This window comes from Lepisosteus platostomus, chromosome 4, assembly GCF_059453375.1.
Source record: "Lepisosteus platostomus isolate fLepPlt1 chromosome 4, fLepPlt1.hap1, whole genome shotgun sequence".
NCBI lineage: Eukaryota > Metazoa > Chordata > Actinopteri > Semionotiformes > Lepisosteidae > Lepisosteus > Lepisosteus platostomus.
Genome location: NC_142614.1, coordinates 50260862 through 50285749, shown reverse-complemented (window position 1 = coordinate 50285749; position 24888 = coordinate 50260862). Strand labels below are relative to the sequence as shown.

The 24888-nt window shown below is 36.2% G+C and overlaps 1 protein-coding gene across 1 annotated transcript in view; it reads right to left on the bottom strand.

The window, feature by feature from the left end:
* Positions 1 to 24888, bottom strand: part of LOC148673372 (regulator of G protein signaling 7-binding protein A-like) — a 36121-nt gene that overhangs the window by 1385 nt on the left and 9848 nt on the right. The window contains exons 3-5 of the mRNA XM_088629772.1: positions 3810 to 3940; positions 2808 to 2955; positions 759 to 829 (exon numbers count right to left, since the gene is read on the bottom strand). Of these exons, the coding sequence (XP_088485898.1) occupies positions 759 to 829; positions 2808 to 2955; positions 3810 to 3940 (350 nt within the window). The remainder of the gene's footprint in view (positions 1 to 758; positions 830 to 2807; positions 2956 to 3809; positions 3941 to 24888) is intronic.

Sequence of the window (24888 nt, the reverse complement as noted above, 5' to 3'; positions counted from 1 at the left end):
TAAATGTATATCAATATTGTTCAATTAAGTAACTGTGTTTTATGAAGTAAAATGTTACTTTTTCAAGACCCTCTTTAACAGTACAAAACTTATCTTCTATTTCAACGCAATAAGCACAGCTGATATTATGACCTAGCAGATAAGCCATCTTCCTATTATGTTAAAAGAGGCCCATTGTATACTGAGTGGTACTAAAACAGAACAAATTATAACTGTCTATATGTACAATATACTCTCAGCGTTTTGTTTTAAAATGCCCCACAATCAAAGGTGCGGTGTTTCTGTATAACTTTATAGTAAACTCAGAAGTGATTAACCATGGCAACGGCATAAAGGTAAGGTCGAACAGAAGGGAATCTATTATCAGAGGCCTTTGAAAGAAATGGCGCCCTAAAGATTTCTTTTTACATTAGTAAATTAAGTTTGATTTAAAAGGGGAAAGTCCATGTTGGATTATTAGGAAGGGAAAGATCTGATAAAAACATACAAACAATGAGAAAGGTTACAAATGAGAGGAGGCCCATCTTCCCTGTTTTGGTTATGATTATAAATGTCTCCAGATGTATATGACTAATGAAGACAAAGAGATGGTAGATGATTGTTTCAAGAACCCTTAAGAGTTTCATGCAAATGTTTTTCATGTTTTTGTTTAATTTAACAAAACGTTTGGATGAGTGTTAAAAAAGAATGTAATACGCTGGAAACAACAGATCTTACTTGATACTTGAGTGAATAAAGGAGATTCTAATTTTACATACCTTGATTTTTTAATGGTAAAGGCATAGTCTCCCTGAGTTTGCTTAGAAGATTTTTCATTTCCCGCATATCTCTGTCAAAGCACAGATATAATTTTATACTTTTTTATATCTGCAGACATGAATTATAGATTGTTAAGTTTGTGTGGTCAATTTCCCATAGATCTTGCAAAGCTACAGAATATACAGTATACTGTATACTAAACATTAGTATGGAATCTCTTCTAACAATAAAAATACATAGTTATTACCAGGGAAAAGACAATATTTTTTGTCGCAGGAGCATGGGCATTTTATTGAACAAACATAAATTCATTGTGCTGATTAATATTTCTCTTCAAAAAAATCTACTCTGAAAGAAGCTGGCTAATATCATATGTGGCCGCTGCTGGAAACAATTAAAATCAATGCACATCTCTAAAGTATACCGGACCAGGTTTCAGGTACTGTTGTGAGATTCTGACGCAATCCAATCCTAGTGCTGGAAAAAGGCACGAGCTTATTTACTGGTCTCAGAAACTTAAAAGCCACACATTGTCTTTGCTCATCAAACAAGTGTTCTCTGGGGCTCAATTCCAACATAACTCCGTTCTGTGGCATACAGTACCACATTTTTGTTTTATAAGAATGCTGCCAGGATGATCAGGTTGTGTGTTGTCCTACTGGAATGTTGTCATGTTGTTATGTGACCTTAGAAAGGTTAGTAAGTGAGGTTCCATGAGTTGATCCATATACTGTAGTATCATGCAGTTAGGTTGCCATCAATCACTTCTAGTAACGTTCTGTAGTGACCAGGCAGTCCTGCCCAGGCCATCACACTTGGACTAATCCATCAAAAGGTCTGTTCCTCAGAACAATTAGAATATTGTTTTGCACATCTTCGCCACACTTTCTGACATTTATGGATGGACAAAACTACTCAAAACTTTGTAGGGGAAGCATACTTTGCTGCTGATTAGTCCACCTAAGGTGACTTAATTGAGCCTCCAGTATACAGAAGGCACAAAAGTGCCAGCTGGACATACTGGTCCCTTTCCATGTTTTTCTATCTTGATTTTCATTAGGCCTTCAAAACTTTCAGGAGTTTAAATCACCACATCACGTGCACCCAATCAACTATCTCTCTAATGAGATGAATAAACACCTTTTCCACAGTCAAAGTCACCTGAGTACTTTATAATTATTATAAGTTATGAATGATCAATTCATCAAAATGACATCAAAAACATTTAATCTGCATCCAAGTCTTGTATAGTTTTTTCTTAAAACATGCATAGAAAATAGAGTGAAAAGTTTATTCTGATGCTCAGTATTTACTGTACATACAGTACATAGCACACTGATACACTGACCATCAGTACATGGATCAAATGTTATTTGTTGCAGTTCACAATATGATTAATCCTCATTTGCAGCAGCTACTTTTATCAGTTTATACAGTATGTGTTTAATGGGGGTTTTTCACTCATACAGTATACTGAGTATTCATTTAGGATTATAGAGGTACAAAAACATCAACAGGAGCAGTTCAGTTTCATCCTTTCCAGTTCTAAAGAAAAAAAAAACACATCTGACCAGGTCATGACCTGAAAAGAATACGTGCAGAGCTGCACCACATTGGTCATTCAACCATCATTACATAATGTCCATTTCTAGGGCTGCAGTCAATAAACCATATATCATATGTACTGTATGATAGATTTAACATTTTGTATTAGAAAGTCACAGAAAAGCCACCCTAATGTATGGTGAACAACATATCTGTACATAGGGAATATAAAAAACACCTAAATTTGATTAGGTATTAAACCAACATGTTCCTGCAGTCTACATTTTGACAGGGCAGTTGGGACGTTCCATATGATGGTTGCACCAATGAAATATGTTTATGCTCAATATATTTTGATAGGTTTTGCATATTTTTTAAACTTTCTCATACAGTACACACCTTTGCTAATGTCACATCATCAAATATTAACATGGAAATTTCAAATAATTTTTTTAAATTAACTTTTTAAAGTATCTTTAAAATTTAAGTTAAAATAAGAGTACCTTTCAGTGTTTTCAATATCTGTGGAAACCTGCCAGGAATACTGATGATAATCTACTGGTGAGGATGATGTGTCTTCCAATATTGGGATCTCAGAGCTCTCCTCCATTTTACAGTCCAAGATTTTGGGAACAGTACATGTCTCCTTACCTGGAAAGAGAAGTTCGAACAGTGACACACCCCATTATCCTTTACAAATGGTACGGTAATACTTAATCACTTCAGACTCTTAAACTTTTATTATGATAATTTTAGCACTAAACACGTTTCTCACACAAACTTTCTTCTAATCTTTTGAATTAACTTTGTCTTAATCTATTTGAGTCATTATGATTTTTGAACACCACACCTGAGGAGCTTTATCAAACCATGACCGTTATGTCAAGATGGGTATGATCAATCTTCTTTCCAGACCACAGACTTTGACTTTATACACCGAGATATCTAAGCATCCAGACTCTAATTAGGAACTTTGGAAAGCAACATTAGCCTGAGCTTTAGCTGTAAGAGGTGAAGGCAAGATGGATTCTTATGCTCCAGATGGTTTTAGTTCTGCTGTGGATATTTCTCACTTGTTGCCTTTAGAATTAGTTGCCCAGAGAATTGCACTGTGAAAAGACTCCCTGAGTTGGCTATTTCAAAATGCAAATGTTAAGATATTAATACTCTGTATATTGTTAACAAAATCACTCCACAAGAACATGATAATGAGCCCATGAGTTGTGCCAAACTGTGATGCTAGTGCTAAATTCCTGAATAAAGCACGATTCTAAATTGGCACTTCAGTGTTAATATTGCTGTGTTACCGCAGTATAAAAAATGTTCCAACATCAATACAATAATCAGTCGTTAATATATTTGCCCGAGTGTTCGTGGTTTGAAGAGTGATCAAAAATGAGCTCTTTATTTTTTAATCTACAAAAAAACATGCTATAGAGTAAGGTTTTCACAAAGCAAAGTGAGATGTTAATAGAAATATGCTTAATATAAAACATCACAAGCACCTTTTCTGTGTAACTGAAGGGATCCTAAAAGACACACAGATTTGAGCATTTCCGTGATATACATTTCTAGACAACACTGCAACTGTATAAAAAGCCGGCAGATTTCTGGATGAATTTCTCCATCTTCTGGCCTGAAAAACACAAAGAAGTACATGTATATGAACATGTTGCTGCTTATTTAATTAATCTACACTTCTACAAGAATACGTTTGTGTCTACTCATCCAGTGGATTGGAAACTCAGTGGGGTATCAAATGGTATCATGGGAAAGAAGATGGTTTAAAATACTAAATCATGGGAAATAAAAAAAACAGATTTCAGAGACATTCTTCTAAAAACTGATTGAAGACATTTAAAAGCTCCTTTTGTTTAAACAGAAATGACTAATACAGTAAACGTCTGTAATAATTCATTAGTTCGTGTTTTGCTTTTCATTTCCTTTTACATGGCCTCATTTATGCATGATTGTAAGTTGTGCTGGTTCTTCTAGTGAGGAACAAAACATCATATTCTGTTTTGTTTTTAGAGAAATGATGGCAGGTTGTGTATAACATTTCCTATGCACCCATTAAAGACAGCTATCTAATAAATTTTACTGAATCCTGTCTTCTCATTACTGGTTAATGCAAAAGAAACACTCAGTTCTAAGACATTACTTTAAATATGAGAGTTTTTTAAATGTATCTTTCCAGCAGCTCTGACCCATCCTTAATCCCCACTCTCCTTACTGCCTAGAAATCTCCACTTTCAGTCTTCACAGAACTGCACTCTGACTCTTTTCTCATGAGGATGCTCTGTTCGGTCATGTTACACAAGGTTTTGCACCAGAAGCTCAACACATCTAATAGATGGAAAATGACCCTCTATAAATTCTGAGGTGGCTGGGTAGGATGTTGCATGGAGCACTCAGTAGAAAAAAAGTCTCAATTAATGTACCTCATAATATGATACAAGACTTTGTACAACCCGTGACATATCATCTGCCTGTAGTATCGCTTTACCACGTCTATTCAGGTCATTACCCAAGACCTGGCTTCCATTTTGTGTCTTTATACCAAACTTGATTTACGGGACCTTCTATAACCTTTGCAATTTGCCATTTCAAATCCTACTTAATCTGCAGTGTTTGTCCTTTGCCTTCAATTTGGACTTTTATTGTCTTTAGCACAGTTGGTGCTTAAAGACAGCTGTGTCCACTCTGTAGGCACTTCTAATTTCCCCAGTATTCTCCCCTACACAGTTTTGCATCAATGTGAGATCATGCATTTACAGTACGGTGTGCCTTTAAAGTCACTTTCCAGAGGACACTTTTAGTTCACTAACATCTCTTTTGTCTCCACTGAAAAAAAAACACCTATTGTCCAAATAATCTGGAGGATAGAAAGACTACATGCAGAAAAAATATAAGCAGCTACGATTTTGCTTTTTGATATTTTTTACTTGTGCTGCTATTTTTATTTTGATGCTGGTTTTTGCGGGCCTTATTTTCATTATAATACAGTATATTGTACTGTATATAAATTGTCATGCACCCTGGAAAAGAGCAATTCCTAAGCAAATAATAGTCAAAACAGGAATTAGAAAATGTTGTTGGTACAATTAATATACAGCACAATACAATGATGGCAATACAATGCACCTTCTTAAAAACAGACATATTTAGGATACAGAAAACAATGAAATTGCTTAGTTTGCCCAATTTATTGTCCCTGTTTGAACACATTTTTGCTTTTCACAAAAATTGATCTAGAATTTTTCTGATGTTGACAGAAATCGAGGAGAGCTGCCTGTTTTCCTGCCTATTAAAATACATCTACAGTATGCCAGTATAGAGGATTATAAGAGGATTTTTACTACAAAGTGGTAGAATACTGAAAACCTGGCAAAGACGAGCTTTGCTTGGTGTTCCATCCTATTTATTGCTCTCATTGCCTTGTGGGAAAAAAAAGAACTTGCCAAGAGAAAATTGGAAGACTGCCACTGCCTCATTCGTAATGAAATCATAAAAGTAAAAAAATAATGCAAATATGTGCAAAGCAGGGTATTAAGCGCTAATTATGTTCTATCATATACACAAATATCCGTGTAGTCCTTACTGTACACATGAATATAGTGACCACTATTGAACAATGCAGCACAGTTCAACACTATTGTACGAGAGAACTGAACAAAACAAACTTCAACTTTGAATTATTGTATAGTTACCTGAGCAAGGTCTGTTATATAAGAAGATATAACGTTTGTGCTGACTGCCACATGTTACGGTGAACATGTTACGGCCGAGTTCACTGGTCTTGGTCTCCTCGGAGATCAGTCACATTTGCAGGAGAAGCACAGCACTGACCGGGGCTACACGCAACAGATTTAACAGGCTCTCCCAGCCACCTGCTACACATTGACGTTAATGAGCACAGTATTTAAGCCCCACAGCATTGTTGCTCGAGGGACAGTTATTGAGCTGTTCTCTGTTACAGTCTGTTTGACCATCTTGCTTTCTGGCGATCCTGTGCAATCCCTCTTAACTGGCCGTCGGTGCAGTCCTGTTCCTCTTTCCTGCTTTCTGGTTATCCTGGCAGCTACTGTACATTGCTCCATTTGCTCCTTGTACAACTACTGTATCTCCATTTAAATAAACCAACCTGTATGGCACTCATACACACATGGATCCCTCCATTACTCAGGAAGAATGGGGTCTTCACAAAGGAAATTGTCATTGCATGGAATAATTTAATATCAATAGATTAATCATGCAAGCTCCATGCTTTTTGAATTAGTAAAAGCCACACACATTTGAGATGAAATCACAATAGTACAGTGCAATGTGGTCATTTAAATGAAAGAATTGACCAAATATTTGAAATATTTAGAAAGAAAGCTATGACTCAAGAAATATGTTGTATTTTCATCTTTGAGTGTGGTGAATTATTTTACAATGGGAGCAGACAGTTGTGTGTTTCTTTAAAAAATATGAAAAGCCATTAGATGGAGCTATTGTGCCAATGAACATTTTGATCACTGGCCAATCCCAAAACAATGCACAAGAAAATCACATCAGAATTAGGACACCTTTCTCTAATGCCAGTTATATTTAACATTGTATTTTTAGTGATGCAGCTGATGACAGGTTCACAAGTCTGGTATAAACAAAGTCACCATTAAAAAAAGAACCTCCTTTAATGACATTCTGGAATGTCTGAACCATGCAGAACTCAAAAGATATTTAGTCAAAGGTAAGCAGCTAGTAGATACTAGTGTGTTGTTATTGCCGTGGCTGCTGCTGTTTTAGAACAATCGTGAAAGTTACTGCTGCATGCTCTGTTTAAAAATCATTCCCCAGTCAACTACTGCACACTGGTGGTGGTGGAGGGGAGTCCCCATTACCTCTAAAGCACTTTGAGTGGAGTGTCCAGAAAAGCACTATATAAGCGTAAGCAGTTATAATTATTATTATAGTTAATCAGTCTGGAGGATGCATGTTTTGAATGTGGTAAACTTTCCTTCAAATATCTTTAATTTTTTTTTCATTTATATGCTATAAGTTGTTTTTTTAGTCGTTGCCAAAAAAAATGTAGTATCGGACATTTCCCAGGTCTCCTCTCCCCCTGTGTGTGCTCCTCTGTATGTGGGGTTATCTTCAGATTGACATCGATTAGGAAAAACCTAGGTTTTTTTTGCTTTTATTGTGAGCACAAATCCATACACTTTAGAAGCTGAAATACTGGTTTGCTTGAAAGGACACCATAAACTATGACACAAGGACATATAGTGTACTGTATGACCACATACTGTAGGAAGAGGCAAGATGTAAGTGGTTTATGCGTACATATTACAGTATACACAATATACAGTACATATAATTGCTATAGTTTACTGAGTGTGTCAAACAACAGCTCTGACCTAAAGAATGTTTTTCTCCCTCCACAACAGACTTGGGGTCCTCCAGGCATAATAAACAGCTTGTGCACAACACCCTTTATCAGATAGCTCTTCCTTTCATTTAAACTGCAGGATGTTTTCATTTGATAAAAAAGAAGCCTCCCTTGCTTCTAATAAAATCTCATGTGTAATGCCACATTGAAGCCTTATTAGAGGGATATCAAGATGATGAAGGCAAATGTGCAACTAAAAAGGTCAAAGTAAATGGGCATTTTGATTATTGGTTAAAGGAGTAGCAGAAAGAACCAGCATCATGTTAAATGTATGATCACAAGGTTTGGTCAAATAGGGCACAAGTACAGACTGCAATGAAAATCATTCCCTTACATGTGAAATGCATAAAATAAGGTCTATGCTACAACATAATTGTTTGTAATTACATTTCATGCAATTTGGTACCACAATAGTTACAGTATTTGTTTGCCTTTCATTTTTAATTCTTCTGAAAGTTCTCCTATTAAATTGTTCATCATTCTACAATGCTCAAACCCTTGAGTTCTGTGGATTCAGTTATTGCCTAGTAGAGTCTATGTAATGCTTAGTGTGACCAGGATTCTTCATGTCATGGTAAAAAAACTGTCAGTATTACACAGGGCATAAAAATTGCCTTGTGATGTGCACTATTTTCACTATCTGCACTTTGCACTATGTGTATCCTGTCTACAATATCTACATGGATGTCAGTGTCCTGTCTGTATTTTCACCGTGGACCAGGAGGAACAATATTTCCTTCTACTGTATACTTGTATATGGCTGGAGTGACAAATAAATGTGAACATGAACTTGAACATAGATTATCCAGGGTCATAAGCTATTCAGGGCATACTGTAAGTCTTATACAGGACAAAATAGTGGCTCCTGTGACAAGCTTATTGAAATATCAGTGAGGAATTTGGGTGTCCTCCATCTGGTGCTAAGCCTTCTGTAAGCACTTTACGAGCTGTATATCAAAAGTTGAGGAAAAAGTAGGCTGGTTGGTTGTCATTCTCCTCCTGCTGTCATACCCATGAACCAAATAAAAAAATCAAAACACTTGGTGATCCCAAATTGAGTGGATATATTAAAAAAATGAACACGCACAGTAGGTAACTCAGTTTTAAAAGTAATATACAGTACAGTATCTATTTGTATTCATTTTACAACAAACAGTTTGAAAACTCTTTAAAATATTAATGTGATTGTTAATTGGTATAAATGGGTAAGTAACTTCATATTCAATAAAGGCATTATTTAGATATGGAACACTTCTGACTTCCAGACAGTATTTATGAAAATGTATATCCCAATTGTACTTGGACTGGACTTGTGCTGCTCAAAAGCTGTGAAGGTCCTTGATTGACAGACTACTGTCTTTTTTATGTACTGCAATTCTATTTACAAGTTAACTGTTGTTAACATTTTAATTACAGTCTCTTGAAGATGTATTCAGACTCTTACAGTTTTCACATTTTGTTGCTTTGCTTGAAAATATTAACACTCTGAAGTAGCAATTAATATGTGCTATATACAGTACATACTTTTCCACATATTCAAAACAAAAAATAAAAATGAAAAGAGATAAACAGGAAAAAACAACAGAAAAGTCATGACTTCATAAGTATTCAAACCATTTGCTGCAGCAAACCTATATTAAAAATAATGAGGCACCGAAAGCAGGGTCTAAATACTTTTGGGAAGCACTGTAAATTTAAGTGATATACAATACCAGTTCTTACCAGTATGGTGTGCTAGAGAGGCACACAGTGGCTCAGAGGCCAGAGTTCCAGTAAACATGGAACATGGCAGAAGCACAGTTTTACTCATCACTATAGAGTGCAATACGGTCACTGATTGTGTACTGTAGGCTGGGGTTATAGCTGCATGCCGATTTACATAGTCTCAACTGAAATACAGGTACTTACAGCTAGCAGCTTAAGGATGTCAGTAGCAGCCCAACAGATGTCACTGGATTTCAATACCTACTTTACCATCATCTGAACTCACTATCAAAATGAGGGCTATTATTCTCCAGAAAAGACTTTACTGTAGAATGTGTACACTGACTTAATTCACATTAGTGTTTTTGGAATAAATATCAAAATCTACACTTACCATTATTTACCATGCTCACTAACACCCATCCATCAATTTTCTTCCATTGCAGGGTTGCAGGGGAGCCTATCCTGTCAAGCAACAGGTGCAAGGTGGGATACATTCTAGACAGGACATGTCCACCGTAGGGCACACACCGATACAGTACAAACATAGACAAGCACACACTCACGGCAGGGCCACTATTCCCAGAAGCCAATTAACCTACTGTACCAGTATGTCTTTGGACTGTGGGAGGAAACCAGAGCACCCAGAGAAAAGGCATATGAACATGGGGAGAGCATACAAACTCCACACAGATAACACCCTAAGACGTGAAGTCAGGGCCCCATTTAGAACTGCGCCACCATGCTGTATCAGCAGAATTATACCAGAATTATATTTGCAGTAACATATCTTTGACATCCGGCGCTGCTTTGCTTGAAGGTCCAGTTTTGAAAAGAATATTTGTTACGTTTGTTTGGCAGTAAACTTGCTAGCTTAGCCCAGTTAGCTTTTTAAGAGCAACAACTCAAGGAGATATCACTAAAGCAGGAGAAGGCCCGTGCCTTTGTCAACTTTTAATCAGTGCAATGAAATGAATGAGGTCAGGTGACACACTGAAGGCAGTGACACGCTGTGCTTTTTTTCTCACCTATTAATGAGACTATAAGCTTGGAACACACTTGCACAACTGAGCTGAGCAGCTTATGTTCAGTTTCAGTGGTAGAGAAAGGCAAAAAACTTCTCTGCTTCTCATCTGTGCTCTGGGGCAAGTGACTGCATTTTGTATTAATACTACCTAAAAATGTATTTCTGATAGATTTTCACAAGGTAGGCAGCCCCCACCTTGACTGTACTGATCACACATCTCTGACTTGTCTCTCTGACTAACCAGCAGTTAAAACCTTCAAAGAGCTTTTGGAACACTCCTACAGCAGATCTCAGACCACCAGTCATTGCTGCAAGATGCAAGCTGTATGTAAAAAGTGCATTTGATTTCATGTAAGGCATTGAGACTGCAAAAAAATTAAGCTGGATACATGTATGCGCATTCTAAAAGTGCATAAAGTAATTACAGTAAGGGCTTTCATTTTGACATATTCTACTGGAAATGGAAAAGGGCAAAATACTGAACTGATATTGTGAGGATACAGTAATAGGAACTGTTGAACTGTAAATGGGAACATGCAGTACTGTATACTGTATAGCATGCACGCTGGTCTAAGAGAGGAAGCACCACCCGAACACTATGAAAAGCACACAGATGAGATGCAAGTGAAAGGAAACAAAGGGCAGCTAATAAAACTCACTGCTTAGAAGCAAAATATCAGTTGTACAAGTAAAATATTGTAAATGTAGAGGAAAACATACAATATCATATTTTCATGAATTAGCAGGAAGTTGTTCCCAATTGTCTGTGTGCACTAAAACAGTCCTAATTGCAAAGAACTCTAAGAGCCCCTAGATGTTTCTGATATACTGTAGTGGGCTAAATTAAAGCATCAAATGTTTTAGACTACATTAAACAGTCAATGTTCTAACTACACTGAAGTGATCATTAGATCTAATGTCACATTGTTAAAATATTGATGTATTATAGCGAGCAAAATGCATCAAAATGAGAATACTCTGTGACCTCAATCAGGGGGTCTAAAAGTGAAAGGTATTCTATAAAATGCAGTCTGAAAAATCTAGCCATTACGTGCCACAGAGTTCTTAAAATGAAATAGTGAAATGAATGTTTTCAATTACATTAACTGCAGAGTAAAAATATCTATCCTTTTAAACAGTTTACATTTCCTGATGCATCCTCTAAATTCTTTAAGCCCCTGCTGCAAAGAAAGTAATCTCAATATTTGAATAAAATATATTTCCTGGGCCAAACAGGAGTAATTTGAGGTAAAGGTATCTTGTTAATAGTTACAATTATTCAATGCATTTTTTGACAGGATTCATTGTTACAGTATCATTTGTCATTCTGCTTAAAATTCAGTATTGAAAATATAAAATGAAAAATATTAGTACTGACTGTCCAGGTATCACTTCTGACTTTCAGGTTTAATAAAGGATTTATTTGAACTGTTACAGTATGTTTCTGTGTGACTGTTTGCAATTCACTCCAATATGCCACTTGCTACCTTTGAAGAGCTTCCTGCACACCATGGTTTCACAGATACTTATATATTTTATTAAATGTCTATATGCATCTTCATCAGACCCAGAACATGGGATACTTTATTGTAACTGATATTCCAGGGACAGGTTGTAAATCCACCCAGTGGTCTTGGAGTTGATGATTTCTTCAATGCTGGACAGTAAGATTTATAGCTATACAGTAGCAATAAAATATTTGCCACTTCACTGACTAGATTTTTCTGTTTCAAGATAAGCATACAGTATCTGCTCCTTGGTTTGAATTTTTTTTTTGCACAATTTCTTCAAAGTTGTCACTGTTGCAAGCCTTCTTAAAGGGAATGCAGCAAGAAATTATAAGTATTATAATTTCAGGGTAAGCATCTAAAATCTAAAATGCAACACAGCATTTGTACTGTTTACCACCCTTCACTATTCTAATGTTTTTTTTACACATTGATTTTTTTTTTTCATGGCACAGTTTGGAACTTTACTTCCAAGAATGTTATATTTTTTTTATCTGACTAAAACTTTCTAACCTTTTAAATGTTGTCCTGTCATATTTGACTTTGGACATTTGCATAGAACCTGTAGTTATTTAACCTGTAGTTCAGAAAGTATCTCCAGGGTGATCTCTTTAGACCCTAACCAAGTCTGTACTGTTTATGCTTTCCAAGATAATTCAAAATATTAAAGAGTACATCCATTCCAGGAGGTCATCGACCTTGACTTTTGGGGACGAGATGGATAGGGATAAATGGCATTTGTCAGTGATGATTGAAAATGTGGAATGTTTTGCGTATTTCAAATTTATATCAGGGATTATCGGTTTGATAAAAATTCCTTTATTGACATGGCACTAACTGCTTCATGCCGCATTTTGCTTTAAATATTTTGTTCTTTCTTGATTCGTTGACAGGAAAATAATCCTTTTTATATTATTCTTCTGAAAATTATGTAGCAACAAGGCTGTGGCCAGGCCTAGAATGCATTCCAACACCCAAAACAGGCGACCATCAGCTGGTCACATACCCAAGTGACTTCTGTCACAGCTGTCCATGCTCAGCCACTGAGGTGAGAGAACATATCTGAAAAACTGCAGGGCCAAGAGAGAGACCTACATGAAACATCATTCTGCCCCAAACCCCCAATATTGAGATGCTTCCGACTCTTTCCAACAATTACTAATTGAAATTATTCATTGCGGCATTTGATCTTATATCTAAATAACAAGGCATGTTAAGCTTAGCAGCTGCATAGTGTGAAAGTGGGCAAGCTGGTTCCTAAGTCCAGAGATTTCAAGAACAGACCTTTGAAAGAAACAACCCGCCAAGCTCTTCCCTTTAACCTGCACCGGCATGATGGCCTTTTGGGACCATACACAGTACATATGAAAGGACATTTCGGGATTGGAAATTACAAATAACAAAGGCCTTGACTACTTCTAGAGGCAGGGCTTCTGAAACTACTGTCCTAATAACTGCTGGCCTGCCACACTGATCATCATCACTGTCCCAAAGAGAAACCAAAGTATTGTATTCCAATTCTATGCTGCATGTGCCAGACAGGGGTCTGATCAATCACATGGGAGAGTATCAGATTGTTTGCTGAGCGCAAACTGTCAGAATTCTGCCAGCTGTTCCCCCCCTCTGAACGTTTACATCTCATCAAAAAACAGAAATAAAGTTGCATTAAACTCTTAAAGAGTAGCAGACATTCAATATTCCTATTTTAAGTAAACTATTTAATCTAAACTATTTAATTAAACTGTAATCAAACTATTAAATAAACAGGGTGTTTGTTTCACAATGTCGAGTTCAACTCACACCTGAACAGCTGAAACTTTGTTTCTCCTTTCCACTAAAGGGTGGAAATATCCTTAAGTTTATCCAGTGTTTACTAATGGCACTGGATGACAGCAGCTCTTTTCCTCTGAGTTTATAAAAAATGAGGTTTTCAGACTTAATTTTATGGAGCTGACTAACAGTATTTAACCCTTATTTCTTAACTTTTGTAATTCTTGAATGATCGCCTGTTTACATGTATTAGAACAGATTTATTTTTATATAAACTGAGATTGGTTTATTTCCTGGATTTTATTAATGTATTAATAAAATGGTATCTTGTATCAGCTTATACTGTATGTACATTACTAAATGAAACCTAGTAGCTGTAAGATTGAATACTTTGTGAATTTACTGATCCGATTTTGAATTGCCGAAGAAAATACAATCCATCAAATTACCAAATCTAAATGTTCACTGCAGTTTACTCAAAGCATGAAATTTATTAGCCCAGATAAAACTGGAAGTGAAAAGAACAGAGACAATAGGGAAGAGCAATTGTATTGCTTGAAATCCGATCGGAAATTAGATGATGGGATAAAAATGGTAATTGCCTTAAATGGCAAAATGATTCCAATGGAGGATGAGACTGCAGGTTCTGTTTTAATTGATTCTGTGAGAACAAGGCAGCAACATTTACAAGAAGTGCTAATTGGAGAAAACCTCCAGCTCAGCACATGAACTGACAAGCTTGTAGAAATACCTGTCAAAATGTCAATTCAGGCTAAATAGGGAGATCAGACAGCACAGTTGCCTATTGCTAATGGAGTGTACAATAACTGCTTACGTGTAACACGACTGGTTTAGGATAAAGAAGGAGCTTGGTAACCCCATGTTACAGCCCTTGCAAGAAAGACATCTTCATAAAAAGAAAAACATCTTAAAGAGAGAAAGTGCCAGCAGCCATATCACCGTTGATCTCACAACTGGCAGCCCACTGAAGCTAAAAACACTACACCTTCCTACAACCCAATTCCCTCTTGACCTGTCTCCCGAGAAAAATGGTGGCAAACCCAAAGAAAAGTCTTCCGCAAGCTAACTTATTACACTAAACTAAGCTGTGACGGAAAACAAAAAAAACACAAGAGCCACAACAATCCCAATCCCCACCAGAGCCAAATAAACAAACCCGACAGATCCCGTGTTTACCAAAAACTACAAACCAACATCAGTCTCACAAAAATTCACCCTAGTTTATCCCACACCTCTCTTCTACCTCTCTCTCCAGACGTCCCGTACCGGCATTTTAAAACCGGACCACTCTCTTCAACCAATCCAAAGAGAAAGCCAATTTAGGGACACACCCACCTCCAAAAATGGACCCCCGCATGGGAGGGGAGTAAAAAAAACCTGAACTTAATAGCGCCACATGCAGCAGACTGGAGTAGTGGAGGCGAATGCAACAAAGGACACATTTCCCAAACATAGTCCAGTCAGGGCAGGAAAAGGGCAGACCAATGGGGAAATTCCAGACAGGCAGGTAAAGAGAATGGGACAGGAAACAGAAGACATGCAGGCACACTGGGGACAGGGAAAAAGGCAAGGGCACCTAGGACTCCACTGGTTGGTGGTCTGTAAGTGCAGGTCAGGGCAGGGACTAAATATGCAACGCTGGATTGCTCAGCAGAAGCTGAACATAACTTAAACACCCTACAACTTCTAATGCAGACTGATTTCTCATTACACTCCCAGTCTATGTGTATCTTGTCTCTTCAGCAACCGGTGATGGGCAGGCAGGGGGGAGGAAGTGTGGGCCACAGCCAGTATGACTGCACACACCCCACAGCTTCACAGTGGGACTAACATAACAGGAACAACAAAGACAACACGGAGTTGCCTTTCCTACTGTGGTGTATTGGTTTAGAAGATACTGGACAGAACTGATTTGGGCAAATTATGCTGTTTAAAGGGGAACGGCAGTCCTAATTTCTCAGATCTGTTATTAAATTCTTCTTGCTTACTAGTCTCTGTAATAACATGTACAAGTGAATTAAGTACGGATTGTGCAGCCTTATTTAACCCCAGAAAGTTTCAAATGTGATCTAAATGCTGACTTAACAAGTAAGTTTCACTCACCAAAATCATCTAGAAATCAAGAGTAATACTGTATCTCTATTGGATGAAAGGAGCTGTATTCACGAGCCTGCTTGTTTACAATGTAATAGGGCTGCTTCACTGCTTCATGTCACCTGACATTTTGTTGCCTCGTACTGAGGCCGTATGCCTGACATACTGATTGCCCCCCCGAAAATGTGTCTGCTGAGCTAAGACCCTCCCATTTGAGTAGATTTGAGAAAACGTTTGAGGAAAGTTGTTTATTAAATAATCTGGAATCACATAAATCACAGGTGATGGACAAACTTTGGTCTTTCCATTATCGGTATGGCAAACTGAAATCCCTAGGATGAAAATAAATTCAAGGCTAACCTGCAAACTCAAGCTGACCCGTTTATGCCTGACTGATGAGGAAGAGGGTGTAATCTTTACAATCTCTACATAAAAACACCAGCAACATTTTTTGGTTCAAATGAAGTTATATCAGCTCTTTCCAGTGGGGTGTAAACTTGTTGTAAGGAACTCAAATAAACAAGTTTTCATTTTGTGGGATTAAGAGGCAAAACAATTTTGTGTCTTTTTCAAGTAAATAGAAGTTAAGAGTAGAGAGCTGCATAATTATTCTGCAGAAAATTATTTTAACTTCAGAAGATATAAGAAACACTTCATGAACCATAACACACAAACAGCCTTCAGTGGATGTCATGCAAAATGAAGGGAATGCTACAGTCAACACACAAATATGCAAGAATACAGAATTCTTCCAGGACAGAAAAAAACAAGACCTCACTTCATTCAAATTCATTCAAAAATCACAGCAGGTTTTCATCAAATATGATTAATATTCATAGTTTGAAATATTCTAACTCAACATTATGTATTTAAATCTACTGTACATGTGCAGTATATTTTTCAAAAGCCATAAAAAACATTGTTCTTAGCCAACAATATCGCTAGAGGTACTGTGCATTTGCCTGGCAGCCCTCCCATTAATGTTAAGATAATGTTTCACAGTTGAAAGGTTTTAGGTAACATCTTCTATGGGAATGGCTGCTACCATATGTGGATTGTTCTTAAAAGACCATCAGCACTATCTGATTGCCCTTTGTCGAGACAGCCCCTTGAGGGTCTATTACAGTTTACTTGATAGTTAAAAACTGGATAATCAATCTGCTTGCTGTGGACAGGGGTATTTGCATTGCCTGAATGCATAAATAAGTCAGCTTCTTAATTATAATAAATTCACCAGCAAGTGGATTTACTCCAATATATACATGTACTGTATCTCATTTGAATTTTTGCACGGTGATCTTAAGACATTTTTAAGACAGATCCATACTCCTGGCTATATGGTTCCTGGTTCCTGGGAGATCTGTTTTGGAAGCAATTCATAGGCCACCTGGCATAATCATCTCTACATTTGGCACAATCTATTCATTCAGTATGTGCTGTCTTCTAATAATTTAATTATTGCAATCTTTGAAATGTCACCTACAGTAATCATGTACTGTATATTGCTAAAACAGTGGACTGTATTAGTAGGCCCTGTTCAATTAAGTTTTACTATTATTGTAGTTTATTTCTTTCTCTAACCTGTCTTAATAATACTTGGTAATATTTTTGTACAAATGTGATGTGCAGTAACTGTTTCAAACATACTGTATAAAAGCTCTGAGTACATGTCATTCTGTGATGATTCTTAAATAACATCAGATCATGTTGAGAGTATGGTTGCACTCAGCCAAAGACTGTGAAATAAATGTATTTTTCCTATTGCAACCACAAAACATTCATAGCACTAGGTGATCAGAGGATACAGTTACTGCAGTGGCAAAGTGCCTTGCCAGAAAGTGTCACTTTTGAAATTCCTATCTAGATTTTCTTCCACACTTCAGACATGTTTTGTTTTAGGTCATTGTGCCATCTCAGCTGACTGGGACACAGTCAGTGTGTAGCACAGCAAAACCTGTCTTCCACAGGGGGGGGAAAAAAAAGCTTTGAATTCATGAAGACATCTTGGACAAGAAAACTTAGGTACCTGCAGGATACAGTTCTCCAAAAGGAGCGCTCGTTCACTTCTAGAGTCTGTGTGTATCAGCCCATTTTCTTCAGAACGATAGCACAATATGCCATATCCTTGATATAACTAAGACAGACCTACCCCTCAGCTTGGGGCTCATGAGGCTTGAGCACATGGAAAAAACACAATGGAACACAACATTCTGTGCAAGGACACCTTAATCTAAAAAAATTCTACAATCTGCACAAAACAACAGCTTGCTACAAATGACCATTGTAAATGCCTTTATTTACCAAACTGAATGTAAGTTAAAACTATGTGAAAATGTGACGCTGAGCCTTTTACCATAAATACACTACATGTCAACCTATATACGGTACAAACAACTGACAACCCGTGGGATTTTCAGGCAGGTTAGCTGGAAATACTATCCTAAATAATTGCTGGCCTGCCACAATGATCATCACAGTCTCAAAGAGAAACCAAAGTATTCAAATTCTGTGCTGCATATCCCAAACAGGAGTCTGATCAAATAAGTATTGGATTGTTTGCTGAAAGCACACTGTCAGAATTCTGCCAGCTGTTTCATGAGGATAAACCAGGATAAATTACAATTATTTATCATTAAATTTTGTTCCCCTCTAGATATTTTGGAGGACTACAGTATATTGTAGCCTGGCACCACAAAAAATCACCCACCCAAGCACAGAGTTACACGTACTCTTTCATTGTAGCTTAGAACTTTACTTTTTGAGGTAATATTGAAAATATGTCTATTTGCAATTGCTGCAATAAAAATAGCTTTATTACTACAGTCATCAAACTTAATCAGCAACATTATTGATAGTAACTAGAAGATTTCCCTTAGTAATAAAATGGGTAGTAAATGAAATGTTCTGCTCTGAATATGTATACTCTAAATGTAGTAATATATTTTAAGAGTACAAATGCCCATTGCAAATTGTTTCTAACAAAGTTTGAGCTCAAACTCCTGCTTGGTTGAGAAATCTGCTTTTTGTGAAAAATATTATAGTGAATCAATAAGTGACTACTTAGTTTTAGAACAATGGGATTAGAGCAATGAGACCCTGTTCATCAATATATTAAAGTTGAACAAAATCAAAATGGAAAACTAAGAAAATCAGAACAGCTGTACTGAAGAATATCAGGAAACACTTGGAGGAATCTGATTGAACAACGAACAAGGCCTCAATTTACTCATCAAAACTCCAAACAAGAAATCTGACTTAGGCAGGAATATAGTACAGTACATTAGGATAGGGTTATGGATTCTGCCCTCCTAAAAGCTGTACTTTATTTTCAGATTTGTTTTCCTGTCTGAAGGCAGAGTTGTAGGAGAGGTGGTATAGTCAATTGCAATTGCACACTTGCATTGCAATTGTGATCTTCAAGAAATTGTTGTAGTAAAAAAAAAAGGTCTAAATGTGAATGGGTCACATACTGTATTTCTCCAGCACTTGGGATAAATTGCTTGATCATCAAGGCTGGAATAAAAGACACAGAACAGCTAAAGGCAAAGAGCTGGATTATTTCCCAGAAATACGCTAGCTTTTCCTGTCACAGGTTGAAGAGGAAGCCAGTCAAGATAATATACACCATCTGGAAATGACAATTTTGGACATAACTGCAATATATTTTATCCCATGTGGACACTGGTGGGTGGAAGTAAGTGGTTCATGATGTGCTCGTTGACTGGACAATAAATGCAAAATTACAAGCCAACTGAGGAGGCTCAACAGATAGCACTTTGTAATATGTGATTAAGAGAAAGATCCCACACTTGGGAAACCCTGTCTCCCCTAGAACCAATGCTATCAGTAAAGGGGATAAATTGGGACAGGCTCCCACCATCTAGGTGTCTAAGTAAATCTAAATAAGTTTCTCCATTCGACAGTTCCTCATTCTGTTCCATAGAGATGTCTGTAACAAATACCATGGAATCCAAGCACGTGAAGGAGATTTTGAACTCTCCATGTATATATGTTTCATTCTCTAAATTGTGATCAATTATTGATTATTTTCACTTTTAAGAGCAAGTAGACTTTGTTTTGAACAAAACTATCACCACAGGAATCTGCAACACTGTTTCTAAAGAGTAGCAGTCTTGTTGGTTTTATTTATGATTTCATCAACTTCAAATTTTTAAACAGACCACACATTTCAGATATTCGAGTCTGTAAAAATATAAATATTGATACTGATCTGAAAAAATCAATACAATAAACTGTATAGGAAAAATATTAATCATCTAATTGATGAGAACCAATGGAAGTGGTTCCATGGAAGTAAAAACAGTAATTCTAATCTGAAGTTTATTTTATTAGAACACAATAATGTTTTATATTCCATTGTCATAATTTTTATGTTTACAACTTACAATGGCCTACAGGTATGCACAGCTCTAAAAAACAAATACAATTTATTTTAAAGTTTGAAAGTCTCCAGAAAATTATGTGTGAGTTTTCCAACAATTACTAGAAACAGAATAGATTTAGTTAAGCACAAAAGCTACAGTATGAGAACATAACACATTGTAAAACCACTTGAGAAAACTTAATGATACTTAACAAAACATAACTTAACTTAATAAGAAGTACAGCATCTCTCACAAATTTCACAACCAGGAATCACTGGGTAAAGATAGAACAGTCTATCTAGACTTCAGTGGCCTAAGAAAAAATATGTTCATAAGAGCTACAGTATGGAAAATATGCAAATTAAATTGCTATGACACATTTCACAACATTACAAACACTTAAAAGAGAGTGGAGTCTAATTCTAACTGAAGTGAAATAATGCTTCACAACTATTTTGCACAATCAATACACTTACTGTGCATTATATTAAGTGTTTTAGCACAATACATTATCATAAAGGTTGTTACAGAATTTAAAGATACATACTGTACACTGTAGTCATTGGCTTTTCACAAAATATCAATTTTTCAATGAAATCCGGAATTACTCTTTTTATCTAGCATTCATTAGCTTTATAAATCTACACCTTCTTAAATTCCCAGAGAAAGTGGTGATGAGATATATTTTCGTTGATGAATTTTGAGCATTTTTTTTCAGTCAGTGAGCATCACATACTTTTGAAGGGATGTATTTTCTGCGCGCACACACACACACATGAATATTAGATAAAGAAGTAAGTGATATCCTGAGATTTCATTATTCCAAGGTTTCCCTACAGACTGCTAAAATGATTGAATACACTTTCATGGATTCAGTTCAGCTGTTCACAGTTCTGCAACTTTTAAGCTCCCAGAAAATGAGAAAGATAAATATAGTAAGTTAAGCTGCATTGCCAAGATAAGGACTTACAGCAGCAGGGTTTCACAGACACTTAAACTTTTACACTGTCATACTCTGGCAGGTCAGGTACCTTCTAAATCACATACAAATGTCTACAAAAATGGCAAGGAAGGGCATGATCTCTTTTAGGGACCTAGTAGGCGATGTGGGAAGGCTGACATCATGTTTTAAAAGTCAAAGCAAGCTTCCCAGCTCCAAATTTATTATTAACCTCATCAGCAACTCCCTTGTTGTGATAGGTGTAAGGACTGGAGCTATCCCACCTGGGTTAAAAATAACTGCGTTAATTTACCAAGTATCTTCCCATTTTTAATTTCCTTAAATTGTAAATGGGGTGGCGAAAGCTGAACTACAATCTCATCTTGCATCTTATGAGCTCTTTAAACTTTTTCAGTTATGGTTTAGACACAGTTGTGGTACAGCCCTTGTGAGGTTAACTAACACTTTGATGATGGCTTCTGACTCTGGGTTCATTCATGAACATCTGCTCCAGATTAAAACTAAATCTAAGATGTAACAAATATGATGTTATTTTACTTAGGGTATCTCACAAAGGTCTGTACTGAGACTTTCTTATTATTTACTTTTTATTATGAGTTTGCCTGATTATTTCATGGTCAAATTATTTAACTTCAAGGACTTTGTCTTCCGTACCATGCTGAGGACATTGAGATGAATCTATTTGCAGACAAAATCCGACACTTCTGTTGTAGTTTCTACATTATACAGTAGGTATCTTTCGGGTATTAAAAATGTATGCTACAGAATTTCTTTGAGGTATGCACTAAAAAGACAGAGGCTATTTTAGTAGACTCTCAACCTCACCTTCACACTGCTGACTTCAGTGTGTGTGTAAAAGTAAAAATTATTTGGCAAATGTTCTTTACTCTTACTCTTGTACTCTGTACATTTTTTCTGTCTCCCTGTGAAATGTACTGGATTTTAGGATTCTCCTGCTCTTGAATGAGTAGGGCCTGCAGTTTTTCGTGTCTAATTTTCTAACCTGTATTGCAGTATGTTGGTATCACCAAGAGACCAACGTAGCATCTTCTGAAGTCACTCATTTAACAATCATTCCAATCTCTAATTTCTACAACATTGATGAAAACACATGGAGATTAACAGAGATGTTGGGCATAGTGTTTGTAGTTGTGCACTTTGGGTTTACAATCATTGTCAAAGCTTGGAATAGAAAGTAATGGGAGGGTTTCCACATCCAAAATACCCTCTTATTTTGAGGCAAATATTTTAACTGCCTTAATAAATGTATGAGCGGGTCAAATGAAGTACAAACACAACAAATGATAAATTAGGGAGTAGATACTCCAAGTCAGCCATTGATAGATTCTAGCACATAACGGTAAGAGATTATAAATTGGGATTTACAGCAAATGTAGATTTCTGTGTCTAAGAAAGCATTATTCATAACATAGATAATGTTGTGTGAATCTGTTACAAGATGGGGGATGTAGACAAATGAGAAAAGTATGGCTAAAATTGCAATGATCAGGTCCTGACACCAGCTTGCCTTGCAAGTAAATTGGAATAATTAATAATTATACACCCCCTAATGCCGGTTAATTCCAAGCAGTAACACTTGGCATGTGACACATGCTTTCCCAGCATAATAGAGCATTGGAGTGTGAAAATGAATTATTAATTATTAGACTTTAATTATCATTAATAATTAACAGAAACAATAATTACATGGAGCCAACATTTTTCACAATGAATAAACAGATCTTAACCCTGCAGATGAGGTAGAAATACTGTGGAGGAATAGAGAAATGTGATTTCTATCAAATAAAAGACTCTACTCAGGATACAATATTGTACCTTTCTAATTGTGTGCAGACTAAAAAAGAAAATCTCCCTATAGCAAAAAGTGCATCAACATATTTGAGAGATGGCTTACAGAACTCCCAAGAATGGTCTATTCATTTTTAGATGTTTCTAAATCTGCTTGGCCACTTGTCCAAGACCCCACATGGTACTGTAGCTGCTTCAAATGATAGCATAAGGGACTCCAATCCAACAGTCCAGATAACGAATTCTGCTAGGCTTACTTAGCCTCTTTATACCCTGTTGAACACAATTCTAAGCTAGGCTAACAAATATGAGTTACAGTATGAGTAACAATTTTTTAAACTAGTATTTCAGTACATTTTAAAACAGTTATAATTGCACAAAATGTACAGCATTATATAACCGCAGATAGAGAGTTGAGAGCTACCTAAAATTATAACATTACTCCCAGTTTCCCAAAGTGCCAGTTGCCCCTCATTCTTGCACCTTGCATAAGAAGAAACATATCTACAGATTGATCCAGCAGTTCAGCAGTAGTGAATTCTCTCCTAAAAATTAAACATTTCTAACTCAGATGGTCTGTGCATTAATATGAAGATGTAACATAAAATAGGTCTATTTTAAAATACATTCTCCACTGCTTCCTGTAGGGATATAAGCTCCTAAGTACAGTAGCTCCTAAGCACTTTGAATATAGAGCCCACAATCTGGCGTGATTAATTTGCTTGTCAAAAAAAGTTATTCAGTACTGGTTAATTAAATAGATCGGAAGCCCTTAATTTTCTCATGCAAAACATTGTAAAAACCAAAATAGAACACCTATTAAAATGTAAAAAATTCAAGAATGATTACTAATTATCACTTAAAAAGAAATGATTGTGTTATCTGGAAGAACTGACAGCTTATTAACGATTATTATTTCAACAGAGGCCTTATTTAGGGTCTGCCATTTAACCTGTGTTTGATGGATTGAAGGTCATGTACATTACAAGTTTATGTCCTAGATTATACCATACTTAAATTACTGTATGCCCAGGTCAATTTATGTAACATTTTTCATGAGGAAGAGACCTCAGCCAGTAAATACAGTATGGTCTTCAGAATTTCTGGCATATATAAATAGATGATGGAGTCATGTACAGTGTAAGTACTGATGACAATTAATAACAAACATAAATTACCATCTTACTGTATGCAACAGAGATAACCGTAAAACCACAAGAGTTATTTGTAATATTATAGTGGATATCATTATGTTTGAATGATAAAGGTAAGATCTTAATGCTAATAGTTATCTTGGAAGTGAGCAAAAGACTTCACTTATAAAAATTTAAATTTGTGTTTGGCCTTTGCTTGCTAATTTGGTTTGTACTGTATGCAGATTTTAGATCTCTGCCTTTTAAACATTGTTCTTTACTAGTGTCCTGTGGCACTGTTATATTACAAGAGGTAAAAAAAAAACAATAAAATAAAATATAACAGCACACAGTTACTGCTCTGAAATATTAACTCCATGTTGTACAGAATAGAAGGCTGAATGAAATTTACAATAGGACATTGGGGCCAATAAATTCTAACAACTATTATTTTTGAGGTGATCAATCTAGGCAAACACAATATGTAGAATGCGATTAAATGTACAGTAAGCCAGCAGAGTGAATAAACTCAAGAGGTTGCTGTATTTAAGAGCATAAATCAATGTTCAAGACAGCATTGAACAAGTAATGGAGGAAATATAAACAATGTTTCTCAATCCAGTGAATAAATTCCTATCTATTCTTCATGTTATTCCTTACTACAGCTGCTAAACTTATCAGGTAAGTTATTCCTTACCATAGCTGCTAAACTGGGTGATGATATTACAGTAATTACAC